A 13,959-nucleotide genomic window follows, 5' to 3' on the forward strand; every position below is an offset into this window, starting at 1 on the left:
TTGATTCAGGTTGAGGTCTAGTTTCTATATGTATCAGGGTGTTCTATCTTTTGTGACATTTACGGCATGAGTATTTACTGATACAATTCTTGTAGCTGTGTGATGTAGCTAGACAATTGTAGCAATAGCCGTACTTTTTGAATGTAGAAATGAGGGTCTCAACATTCATTGCTAAAAATTTGGGGCATTCACGGAATGGATGATGATTTTTGCAAAGTTTGCAACTATCTGCTTCGGGGTAGGGTTGAGAAGTGGTGTAATTATTACCTTTTCGGTGGTTTGAGGGTTCAGCTATTTGATTTTTAGACACGTTAACATGAAATGTTTTAAACTTCTTTTCGTCTGTCTTTTCTACTGAACTAGGGGGAGACGAGTGGGTTTTTCCTAATGAAGGATTGAAATTTCGAATAGATTCGAGGGTTTTGTATTTATGTGTCAAGAACGAGTCGAAATTTGACCATGTGGGTATTGTAGAATTATCTGATAGGGTGTATTCGAAAGCTTCTAAAGTTTGTTTGGGTAGTTTCGAGCTACAAAGATATATAAGGTCCCAACTTTGTGTGTCAATCTCAAGATTTGCTAAATTGGTTGAAACATTATTAAACGCTCCAGGCCAGTATGAAACCATCAGTTGTAAGGGGTGTGTTTTTAATTGCATCTCTTGCTTCGCCTCGGGTCTTCTGAGTTAGGTGGAATTGTTTTTCGATATTACTAATTCTCGAGTTACGGATATACAACGCTGTAAACATGTTCCGAAAGGTAGGCCAAGTTGTATAATCTTCGTAAAAAATTTATATCTATCTTTAACTTTGTTATAATCCATGGTTTCTTTGGTTTCGCGAGAAATTCTGCGAATAGCATCATAGGCATGTTCTGCTTTATCGTAAAGAGAATTTAGTTTAATTCTTTTGATTTCTAGAGTATAAACTGTCTCCTCTTCATTTTGGGTCTGGAAATGATCTTCCAAATTTGAAGAATTCAATTTGAAGTCCTCCATTTTAATAGTTTGGGTGGGTGTGGTTTGAGTTAGAAGGAATTTTCAATAAATTGGGTGAAGAGTAAAAACTTTGAATATTTCGGGTTAAAAAGAAAAAAAAAAATTTTCGAGTATTATGAGCTAATAGTGTTTATAATTGGATGAGAACAAATATTTGTATAATATATACGCGAAATATATGAATAAATTTGCCACACAAAAATTTGAGGATTTGTTGCAACTTTTCCTATTGGGTCACCGTTCGAATTTCCTGTTGGGTCTTTTCTTTGTTGTGTGCTATGTGCTATGTGCTGCCCGCTTTAGTGTCCGCTACCAATAATATTTTTATACGAACTAGATCGCTAGTTCTTATCAGAGAACGGCAAGGGTACACCCTAACAATAAGTGTACCCGAATCATTTGTGCGTTTACGACACTTAAGTGCCTTGGAGACGATCAAATAATTGCGTCAAACAACACATATGTGTTAGTGATGTTCAATCATGTGTTGCCCGCAAACGTTCAAATTAACACGTCAAACATCAGTTTAGTTTTGAGCTCGTAACGAACGGTCATCATGTCATCGTCGGATGATGATGATCTATTATTAGCATGTGCTGCAATTCTTATGAAAAACAATTTCTCAATTTTTGTATTATTTTATATTATTTAGTTTATTTTATTATACATATTTGATTTTACTTTATTTTATTTTATTATTTTAATTTATTTTATTATTTTATTTCATTTTATTTTATTTTATTTATTTATTTTATTTTTTTAATTTTATTTTATTTTATTTAATTTAATTTAATTTATTTATTTTAATTTATTTTATTTCATTTTATTTTATTTAATTATTTATTTTATTTTATTTTATTTTATTTATTTATTTTATTTTTTTAATTTAATTTAATTTAATTTAATGTCATTTTATTTTATTTTTTTTTTATTTTATTTTATTTTATTTTATTTTTTTTTATTAAATTAATTTATTTTATTTTATATTATTTTATTTTATTTAATTTTTTTATTTTATTTTTTACTTTATTTTTTTTTTTGTTTATTTTATTTTTTTTTGTTTTATATTATTTTATTTTATTTAATTTTTTTATTTTTTTTTTTTATTTTATTTTATTTTATTTTTTCCGCTTCGCTTTACTTCACATATCTATGCCCTCTCGGCTTGAAATCTTCCCTGCAAATGAGCTCATGCTTGTCAAACATAAGTGGAGACGATCAAATTGTCGTCCGTCAAATAGAAATATCAAAAATTTTTGATTTTCATCAAACAGAGCCGACAACAGGTCGGTGTAGCGTACGTGTAGCCGACGACACCAACACACTTAAAGTGTTTGACGCAATTATTTGATCGTCTCCAAGGCACTTTAGAGTGTGATCGGCACTCTAAAATATTGATTGTTGCCTTGTACTGATAATTTCGAGCATGCTCATACGCACAAGCTCAAACCGATTTCGTGCTCTTTTTCTGCATGTACATGAGTTGAGGCCGATGAAAATGCTAAAGCAAAAGGAATGTGCGCAATTAAGAGCACAACACTTGAGACAAACAATATGTGAGAGACATGTGTGTGTTGTTATTCTTACATTAGATTCATACATGCATATGTACATATTTGTTTATGAATATGCACATATACATACATATGTGAAATTAAAATAAAAAGCCGTGTTTTGCTGCTTCATGGCGTGTTATAAATTCATATGTACTTATTATTTATTTTAAGGTTTACAACAAAGGCATTACATATTTGATATGTATTTGGTCTTCAATGACTAGTAATAAAAAAAGAATGAACGAAATTGAGCATGTGAATTATTAAAAATGTAAATATAACTTATTCTGATTTGTTCATATGCTTGTAATAAGAGTGTAAAAATAGTAAATTGTCAACAGATGTTGGTCCCAATCTATTCCGTTTTTCAGTAATGACATTGCCTGCTAATGAAAAAACTCTTTCAGCCGGTGCACTACTGGCAGGTATTGTAAGAAACTTCAATGCCACCTTTGACAGAAGAGGGTAACGATTTTCATTTACTCCCCACCACTTCAATACATCGAAATCATGACTTAAAATAACCCTTTCTCTACAATATTGTTCTATTTCTTCTATTGGAGTTTGTCTAGAGTTGTTAGATGGTGCAGCAACTAATGTTGAAAAAAAAAATTCTGGTTTTGATACAGATCTTAAGCGTGGTGACGGCTCTGATGAAGTGAAGCTTTCTGTGCTGGATGTAAATGGAGTAGAAACATATTGTGCTGTATCACTTTCTTTTGAAATAGAAAATTTTAACATTTCTAAAACACACTGTTCTTTAATGTCGGCCAGGTCGTTCCATAATCAATTTTACTTTTTATAGAGTCCGGCGTTTCAGTCATTTTGCTTATTCCTTTTAAGGCCACAATTTACAACTGATATCAGGCGACTACAAAACAAACCAGCAATTAGTGCTCAATGTCCTGCTTATGCATATAAGTTGAAGACACTCGATCTCATAACTGTAAAACATGAGTGCAGAGAACGTGTAATATAGAGAAGGTTCATGGTGTGCCGATTGTCAAAGTGGTCCTCTTTTCGCAGGGGTACTCGCCAAGATGAGCGTGTTTCACCACAGAAAATTATTAGCGTGTTTCACCACAGGTTTAACATCAGCGCACTCGAAAATAGCAGAATTGAGCGGTTTCAGTGTTAAATGAGAAAAATTGTGTTAATTTGAATGTTAATAACTGTACGCTTACAGATTCGCTTATATACAGTGCGCAAACGACTCGCTATATAATTTCATTTACATTTAATATCAAAATACATACGTATATATGCAAAACTTTATGATTTATTCCATAAAATGCTTTGAAGTATATAATGAAATAATTATTTTATATACATATGTTAAAATATAATATAATTATATACTGCATACATATGAATATTTATTTTCTTTGGTTATTAAAAGTTTCGATAATATACCAAAAGAATAAAAGTTGGCGCATAATTTGTAACTATGTGTGCATGTAAACAAAATCGAAAGAACCATAGGCATAATGTTTGTAAATTTGTTTACATGCATATGTGCGTAAATATGAGCCTCATGGTTTGTTGTAAAATCTTCGTTGCCACGGACAACGAATGGTCGCAAATTGTGATTTTTTGTTCTCAAGTCAAAGCAGTGTCGCACGTTCGAAGGGAAGCGGTCCAGGTCCCCAACTCATGTTATCGTTTGAATTTTTATGTCTTGATTCTTACAGAAATCAGTCGTAGTACATTGAAATATGGCATAATACATTAGTAGAATATTTAAATACATTTAATTATTTGTATTTGCTAATTGTAGGTCAATACTATACAATACATAATTAGCGCATTTATAATTAGGGAGGGATCACTTGAAACGCCTCTGTAAAGCTCGATGTGTCGAAGGTTTGATGGCCGCCTGCGCGACGTCAAAACGACGCAACATTGCGTTGTTGGTAGAAAATCGGCTTGTCGTAAATATGTATGAATATGTATGAGCATGCAAACATATCGACATAAATTTTTGCGAGCCTCAAATCAGAATTTTTGCTGAAAAATATTTTAAAAGGCTATGTTGCCATTTTTGTACCTAGGTTTTTGCGATGTTGTAAATTTTCCTTCTGGAGGGAACATTAGAAAAATCTTCAATTTATGATTTTTGTCATCGTCGCGAAAAGCCGTTTGTAGACATGGCATGCGCAGGGAGGTGTGTATGGCGTTGCTTTTATGAATGAAGCAACTTTGCCAAGTGAATGTGCGCTTGCGTTCATGAATGAAAATGGTTTTGTTGTATGTACTACAAAATTTGGCTTCGTTGATTGGCTGCCATATTGACTTGTGATGTGTGCTTGTTGTTTTTGTAGAAAATACTTTTGATTTTTTGTGATGGTGACAAACTTACGTGTACGCATATGCGAATGTAAGTTTGTGTATGCATTACTTGTTCGTCAATGACATACAAACATATTTATGTATATGCATATGTAACAATGTGTGCATATGACCTTCACTGATAAGTGATAACGAGACAATATGAATTTTGGAAGATGTCCATACATATGCATCTACATATGTATGTATGTACGTAAGCGCTTTTGTATATCTAGGTATACACATGTATTTATATACAAGTCTCATATAATGAAATATGTAGTTAATTTTAGTATTGTAAGAAATGCATTTAATATAAAAATAAAAACATTTTTTATGAAAGTAGTTATATTATTTTAAAACATTACATACATATGTAGGTCCGTTTAAACATGCCGACAAATATGCCCCTGAAATCGCATAATTTATTTGAATTGAATAAATTGCAGTCATAAATAAATATCATATTAGCACATATGATTGCATATAAATGTATCAATATATAAGCAAACGGGCTAACATTCCGATATAATAGAAATGTAAATCTCTGAGCATATTTTATATTTAATGCTAGGCAATGTTAACGTGACGCTGTTAAAATTTCTCCTTCCGAGCTGGCTGAGGTGAAACACGCTCATCGTGTTTTGTTAGATTTTGACAATTCACACGCTGGTCCGCAATTGGACCTTCTCTATATTTAACGTTCTCTGATAAATTGCAGTCATAAATAAATATCATATTAGCACATATGATTGCATATAAATGTATCAATATATAAGCAAACGGGCTAACATTCCGATATAATAGAAATGTAAATCTCTGAGCATATTTTATATTTAATGCTCAGCAATGTTAACGTGACGCTGTTAAAATTTCTCCTTCCGAGCTGGCTGAGGTGAAACACGCTCATCGTGTTTTGTTAGATTTTGACAATTCACACGCTGGTCCGCAATTGGACCTTCTCTATATTTAACGTTCTCTGGTTTGAGGCGCTTGTTGTTTTTGTAGAAAATACTTTTGATTTTTTGTGATGGTGACAAACTTACGTGTACGCATATGCGAATGTAAGTTTGTGTATGCATTACTTGTTCGTCAATGACATACAAACATATTTATGTATATGCATATGTAACAATGTGTGCATATGACCTTCACTGATAAGTGATAACGAGACAATATGAATTTTGGAAGATATCCATACATATGCATCTACATATGTATGTATGTACGTAAGCGCTTTTGTATATATCTAGGTATACACATGTATTTATATATAAGTCTCATATAATGAAATATGTAGTTAATTTTAGTATTGTAAGAAATGCATTTAATATAAAAATAAAAACATTTTTTATGAAAGTAGTTATATTATTTTAAAACATTACATACATATGTAGGTCCGTTTAAACATGCCGACAAATATGCCCCTGAAATCGCATAATTTATTTGAATTGAATAAATTGCAGTCATAAATAAATATCATATTAGCACATATGATTGCATATAAATGTATCAATATATAAGCAAACGGGCTAACATTCCGATATAATAGAAATGTAAATCTCTGAGCATATTTTATATTTAATGCTCAGCAATGTTAACGTGACGCTGTTAAAATTTCTCCTTCCGAGCTGGCTGAGGTGAAACACGCTCATCGTGTTTTGTTAGATTTTGACAATTCACACGCTGGTCCGCAATTGGACCTTCTCTATATTTAACGTTCTCTGATGAGTGTTTCGCCTACAGCTCATTTTTGCGCATTCCTTTTTGTGATCTATTGTTGCTGTTCGCACATTTGCTTTCAGTGCATTGTGCCGTTCACTTATCTACGCAAAATTTTTGGGTGTCTGGTGAAATAGAATCGACGCTTACCGTTTGAGTGAGTGACGAAATGCAAAAACACAAAACACGGAAAGCGATTTGTGCGTTTGGGTGTGTTATTCTTTTCTTGCTGTTTGTGAGTGCGACAAGCACTCCAAATTTATAAGTGTGATTCGGGTGCCAAAAAGTGACACCCCTGACGTTCTCTGGTTCTTATGTAAGTTAATAAGTACGTGTGTGTGTGTATGTATTTACATCAGTGTTGTCCAACGTGACTGTGTGCACGTTATGCTTGTGTTGGTTATTAGCGTACATTCGGATAGCTACGAGCAGACAACACGAATACGGAACAGTGCGTACAAATAAGTAAACGTACTTTTTAAAAATTACGGTAAACTAAATTATCTATATTTATTTCTTTAATATATTGCTTAATTCTAATGAGATCTGAAATGTGATTGTTTAATAACTAGTTAGTACAGCTGAGAATTTAATTGTAAATAAAATTTTCTTTTGTAATTATCAAGAAGACTTTTTCGTGCGTCTCCCTCGATATTTACAAGATTTTTGTGACAACGTTCATAATGTCTTTTTATATCATGTTTGCTACAACGCTTTTTTTTATAACAAATTCAGCATTCTGCATGCTTTTCATTGTTCTCAATAAAAAAATAACATATTTTCCAAATTTGTTGGAACATTTTTAGTGCGTTCTATTTTCTAGCGTCAACTGATCGCAAAATTCTGCTTTGCTTGCCTACGAAGTTGAATACAGTAGCACAATCGTGCTTTCACAGACACTTGTCGCGACATGTTGGTGTGGGGTGTCTGGCTTGTCCGTGCGCTATTGTGCGCATAGGCCGTGGACAACGCTGATTTACATCAATATTTTTTAACAAGAAGAGTGTAATAGCCGACGGCAAATAATTATCCGTTCTTTATTGCACTTCTTATTTTGGATAAATATATAATTCAATAGCGCAAGCAAAATTTGCTGCTCACTGCTGACAAATAAATTGAACTTAAGGTCGCTTTTGACTATTTTACTTTGCACTTTTAATATAAATGATAACAACGGGTGGCACTTACAGATTCTTCGGATTCGATATTTAAATGATTTATATGTGTCCTACTTATCGGTGGCAGTCGGTGTTCAACTTTGTTGGCCGCACGGTGTTTGGGGGATAAATTCCAACGATGTTGCTGTTGTTGTGTGATTTTCTTTTGTAATTATCAAGAAGACTTTTTCGTGCGTCTCCCTCGATATTTACAAGATTTTTGTGACAACGTTCATAATGTCTTTTTATATCATGTTTGCTACAACGCTTTTTTTATAACAAATTCAGCATTCTGCATGCTTTTCATTGTTCTCAATAAAAAAATAACATATTTCCCAAATTTGTTGGAACATTTTTAGTGCGTTCTATTTTCTAGCGTCAACTGATCGCAAAATTCTGCTTTGCTTGCCTACGAAGTTGAATACAGTAGCACAATCGTGCTTTCACAGACACTTGTCGCGACATGTTGGTGTGGGGTGGCTTGTCCGTGCGCTATTGTGCGCATAGGCCGTGGACAACGCTGATTTACATCAATATTTTTTAACAAGAAGAGTGTAATAGCCGACGGCAAATAATTATCCGTTCTTTATTGCACTTCTTCTTTTGGATAAATATATAATTCAATAGCGCAAGCAAAATTTGCTGCTCACTGCTGACAAATAAATTGAACTTAAGGTCGCTTTTGACTATTTTACTTTGCACTTTTAATATAAATGATAACAACGGGTGGCACTTACAGATTCTTCGGATTCGATATTTAAATGATTTATATGTGTCCTACTTATCGGTGGTAGTCGGTGTTCAACTTTGTTGGCCGCACGGTGTTTGGGGGATAAATTCCAACGATGTTGCTGTTGTTGTGTGAATTCCCACGAAGTACTTTCCTTTAAATTATCGCGGCTCGATGGATAAAAAGGTCGAGTTATATCGACGTTGGGCCCGATGTTGCGATAAAGAAATTTAGTGGTTTCGATTTTCAAATTTACAAAAATTCAGTGTATTCAATATGATTTTGCGTTATGTGTACATCAAATATATGTGAGTTTGGGTGTGATTTTACAATATTTGTTAATTGTTTTATGTATGTTTAATTAGTATCCAATGTTAGTATAAATTTGTTATAATAAACTGTGTTGTATACGAATAATTCCTTGTGTTGTTTAGAGTTGATTAATATGTGGTTGTTGGGGATATTCTCCGTTTGGTATTCACAAATTTATTGTCGAATTTAAGTTTTTTCCGTTTCCACGTTTAGGGTTGTGAGTTGGTGTTTATTTTATCCTTTTTGTTAAATCCTTTGTTTCCACTTGATAATTTCACTTGTAATTTATGTGTTTTTGTACCTCATCGGGTGTTGTTTTGTTGTAAAAGTTATCAGTGAAGTTTGTGGCGGTTTATCTCCTCTGCATTACATCTTTATTACTTTTCGGAGTATTTGACAGTAATGCAGAGGAGTATATGTTTGCGCTAAACAGTGACCGTACCAATTCCAATATCTAGCAGCTGCTTCTACAATCCCAGTTTGATCTTGTTGCAAAAACACTTGTATGTATAAATAAGCGATTTTGCGCCGTACTTCCCAAATTATTAACTTGCATATTTGGAGAATCTTCGCTATAGCGCTACTTTTGGCGATTTTGCAAACTGGTGTTTCGTTGATTTGCAATTTAGGAGTAATTTCAATGCCGAAAGTACAGTTTGTGTGCCTACTAACAGGTTTCCAAGTTGCCCCTATTCCCGTTATGCTTTGATGGTGAAAATGAGTCAAATCGGTTCAGGAATTACCACGGTCCTCATATACAATTTTCGTTATTCTATTCTTCTTTATGATTATATGGATCAGTATAAAAGCTCAGAATATTATAGAAAAGCGGTAAACCAAAGGAAATTTTATTTATAAATTCAACTTTTTTTTTCAAATAAATTACATTTGAGCTGAGAGTTCGGGCCCGCATTGCCATCACAATTCATTTTTAAGCGAAGATATGAAATAAGCTAAATGCGTTTTATTTGTCCATGATTTAGCTATTAGCTTGTGGTGGTCAAATAAAACTAGGGATGGAAAAGTCGACTCTGACTTTAGTCGAAAATCGATCTTTTATTAGAAATAATAGACTTTTTAGGATCGATTCATGCTTGTCTTGAATCGATTAAAATCGACTTTTACTCGATGACTTTGACAGTTGATGAATTAAGATAATCACTATAAGATTACTTTTAAAATCACAATACAAAGTACTAATCGAAGCGTTTCTTTATAAATAGCCTCTTTCTGATTTTCTGATTGGTCTATAACAATATAATGTTTATATTGCCGCCGGTAATTGATGTAATTAACTTTTTAATATACGGTACATAGTATTGAACAATTCTTTATCATGGCTCCCAGTTTGATATGGGCCTATTGCACAAAAGTTAACAATGGCAGTAAAGTTAAGTGTGATTTATGTCATAAACAGTTTTTGTTTAATAAAAGCACATCAATGATGAAGCACTTACAATGTGCTCACAAGATTGCTCCTCCGTCAAGTAATGAAAGATTGAATGACAGTCACAATGATTTCGAAGTTCAGCCTAAAAAAGTAAGTGCTTTTGAAGAACTTTTTAAAGTTTGTACATAAATTATTCCTCTCCACAGACAATTTAATTTTTTATATTGATACTAACTTAATCATTTTTTTTCTTAGGTTTTAGTCGCTGTCGAATCATCTGTTCCATCGGTTGCTTTGGTACCTCAAACAAAATCATCTGTTCAAGAAAATTCCACAGTACAATCTCAGGTCCAAGGTCCTATGGATCGTTGTATAAACAATGCTAATTCTTTTTCAGGTAGTAGTGAATTGAATTAGGAAACAACGTTAATCTTATTAATTTCTTCTATCATGCATTTTCATTGTTTCCTAGCTTTATTGACATATTAACCTTTCTTCACAGAAACTGAGATGAAGACTGTTGAGCTGGGCGCTTATCTCATGGAAGAGAGGAAAACAATAGAAAATTTGAGCTTGAAATTAAGAAATATATGCAATGACTGGGGTCTTGATGATAGTAAAATAGCAGCATTCGTTTCAGACGGGGGCGCAAACATCAAAGGAGCTATTAAAAGTGAGTTCGGGAAACACATTTCATGTTTTGGACATGTAATAAATAATATTGGTCAGCGCCTTATCGAAGTTAATATTACTCCACCTGCATCTGAATCTCGAAATCAAGTTTCCGACTTACCCGCTGATGAAAATGATGCTATTGACAATCTTGAAGACTTAATTACAGATCATACTAAGCAATCCTCATTGCGTGAGCTATTGTCAAAAGTTAAACAAATTGTCACATTCTTTCGACAAAGTGAAAGAGCGACTACAGAGCTGCTGAAATTACAGAAGGACAAGCCTGAAAATTCTCGTCTGAAATTAATTCAGGAAGTGCGAACGAGATGGAACTCCTGTTTTGAAATGGTTGACCGTTTCATTGTGCTTGCTGATCATGTCAGTAAAGTGCTTTTACAAGTGAAGATGGACAAATCTTTGAAAGCTAAGCCACCTAACATGATCACAGGTGAGGAAATCGATGCGTTAGTAGAAGTTCGTGACATCTTAAAACCTCTCTTGCAAATAACTCAAGAAGTTTGTTTTGAGAAATGTGTAACATTGAGCAAGTGCATTCCTTTGATTTCAAGTCTTAGAAAAGTAAGTTCCCATTATTAAACTAGCAAAGCTATTGCAATATTATCTTGTTTTGAATTTTTGTTGAATGAATTGATTTTATATTTTACAGAAGATTGAAGAGTTAACGCCAGAAACTTTAATTGGGCGACATTTGAAAAAGAGAATGGTTCAAGACATCGAAACAAAATACGGCAATATTGAATCCGTAAAACTGTACGCTTGTGCATCATTGGTTGATCCTCGTTATAAAAAGTTTGGTTTTCTAAGTATTCGGGATTCTGCACGAGCGGTAACTAATGTCGGTAGGTTGATTATGCAAACATTATTTGATTATTTCTATGGTTTAGTTTAATCTTAATATAATTTTTTGTGTAGCTGATCTTGTCAAGACAGAACGAAAATTAGCATTGGCAGCAACGGTGGCAAATATTAACCCTCAAGATGAGATATTAGCTATTTGAGGTCCGGAATCTCAGAAAACGAACGATGACAATGATGATTTATGGTCTTATTTTGATAACACTGTGAGTTGTAGATTCTGATGAGGCTGGAGGATTACCAATACAATTACGACAATATTTGACACGCCCGGCTGTCAATCGGAAACAAAATCCTAATCCCTTCACTGTGTGGGAAAGTATGAAATATGAATATCCGTATCTATGGAAAGTAGCTAAAAAGTACTTGCCAATAGTTGCAACGTCTGTACCCTGTGAGCGATTATTTTCACATGCAGGACTTATCGCAAATCAGTTGAGGAGTCGCTTATCACCTCAGCACATTAATGAGCTAATATTTTTAAGATCAATCGGCGAAGAAATGTGGTTTTCGTAGTTATTTATTTTTAAATTTTTTGTTTTTTAATTAAAAAAAGCAATTTTATTGTCCAATACCAAAATGTATGCAATGAAATCCTAAAATACTTTTTATAATATGTTAAAAACTAAAAAAATATTGATATATCTAATGAATTTCGTGTACGAGTTGCTTAATTTATAAAAAGTCAACTTAAGTCACAAAAGTCGACTATCGGGGTTGATCAATTGACTTCCAGAATCGAAAAACTAGAAGTCAATTCCAAAGTCAAAAATCGATTCCGCTCGCGCTCTTTCCATCCCTAAATAAAACACGCCTATTATAGTTTCTGGGTAGAGTTGCCAGATGTTCAGATTTAGCTTTAAAATTAAGTTTTTTAAATTAAAATATCACCAAGATTGAAGATTTTAAAACTAGTATACAAAAAAAATTTTCATTATTAGGAAATCTGTGAACACGTGAAAACTCTTTAATAAATATATGAATATAGCTTTGAGCAGAATAGCACAAAAGAAACGTAGTTCAGTTTTTCGATATTTAGAATTGTTAGAAGATGTAATAAATTGGAGCCAGCCAAGCGTATAAATGATAGTTGAATAAATAATTAATTGAAATTGTATTTGAACATTTACAATCAATTTTTCATTACATAAATTCGCAAAATATTTTTTCTGAGCAGATCACCTCAAATTTTTGGACAGATTCGCAATAATTATGTTTCTGTTGCAAAAATTACCCTCTTATCGTACCTATTTGATTTGATTTGTTTATTGCACTTAAAGTTAAACAAGTATTTGCGTTATAAATAAAATAAAAGATTTTTTTATTAAAAACATTAAAAAATAATTGTGGTGAAAAAGGTATTTTCCTCTGAATTGTCTTATTTTTTCTTTATTTGAAGATTTATAAATATTAAAGATTAGAATTTTAACATATTTAATTTTAAAAGAAAACATTCAGACAACACTGGAATAGTGTCATAATGAGAATGAAAAGAGAAGCAGTGAGAGAGGGAGAACAGTTCAAATGTCAACGTAACTTAGAGTTCTAAATTCAACAGACTTTCAAGTCAAGTCATGCGTTCGGCAAGCAAATGCATGCAAGGCCCATTAAACGGATCTTTTATGTGACAGTTCTCAAGTCTCTCTGGGTCAAGTCAAGCATGGATAACTGAGCTTTTAGCCTTTCTTTACTTGTTACAAATTGTTTTGGTCTATCGACACAACCTTATACAATTGAACAATGACAAAATATTTTAACAAAGCAACAATGACTACCTTCAAAATATTATTATTTTTTGTTTGTGTTTCTTCCGCGCAATTTTTCTATATTTACTTACTTTCCAAACATTTCTTGGCCATGCTCGAATATTTCAAGACTAAAATTAGCCAGATCGGTGTGGCAGTTCTCGACTTTTTGCGAGACTAACGAACAGCAATTCGTTTTTATATTTATAGAATACAAATTGTTTGTATGGGAGATTAGAAAAATGTGAATTTTAGATTTTTTCAGGCAATTTTTAAATTTTTATCTCCGTAAGAACCATCATCAATCCCCCTGGAATACACACAAAAAGAATTAGTGAAATCGATCCAGCCGTTTAGGAGGTGTTCAATGAGTAACACACGTACAGAAGATTATATATAAAGATTAAATGTATATTTTTCAATCTTTTTGAGAGATTTTCTTAATATTTTTTTCCGTAAGAACCTTGTACA

At 32.7% G+C, this 13,959-nt stretch overlaps 1 protein-coding gene across 2 annotated transcripts in view; it reads left to right on the forward strand.

Annotated features, from left to right (window-relative positions):
• The window catches only part of LOC128919976 (uncharacterized), a 30,021-nt gene extending 17,625 nt beyond the window's left edge, over positions 1 to 12,396 (forward strand). Inside the window, exons 1-5 of one of the 2 annotated variants that reach the window (XM_054225967.1) lie at positions 9,984 to 10,342; positions 10,448 to 10,589; positions 10,695 to 11,446; positions 11,535 to 11,727; positions 11,801 to 12,396. In XM_054225967.1, coding sequence (XP_054081942.1) covers positions 10,139 to 10,342; positions 10,448 to 10,589; positions 10,695 to 11,446; positions 11,535 to 11,727; positions 11,801 to 11,886 — 1,377 coding nt within the window. In that variant the 5' untranslated portion in view covers positions 9,984 to 10,138 and the 3' untranslated portion in view covers positions 11,887 to 12,396. Of the gene's footprint in view, positions 1 to 9,983; positions 10,343 to 10,447; positions 10,590 to 10,694; positions 11,447 to 11,534; positions 11,728 to 11,800 lie in introns of those variants that run through there. The other variant, XM_054225968.1, reaches the window with a different exon arrangement.
• Positions 12,397 to 13,959: the final 1,563 nt, after the last annotated feature.

This window comes from Zeugodacus cucurbitae, chromosome 2 (genome assembly GCF_028554725.1).
Source record: "Zeugodacus cucurbitae isolate PBARC_wt_2022May chromosome 2, idZeuCucr1.2, whole genome shotgun sequence".
Lineage (NCBI taxonomy): Eukaryota > Metazoa > Arthropoda > Insecta > Diptera > Tephritidae > Zeugodacus > Zeugodacus cucurbitae.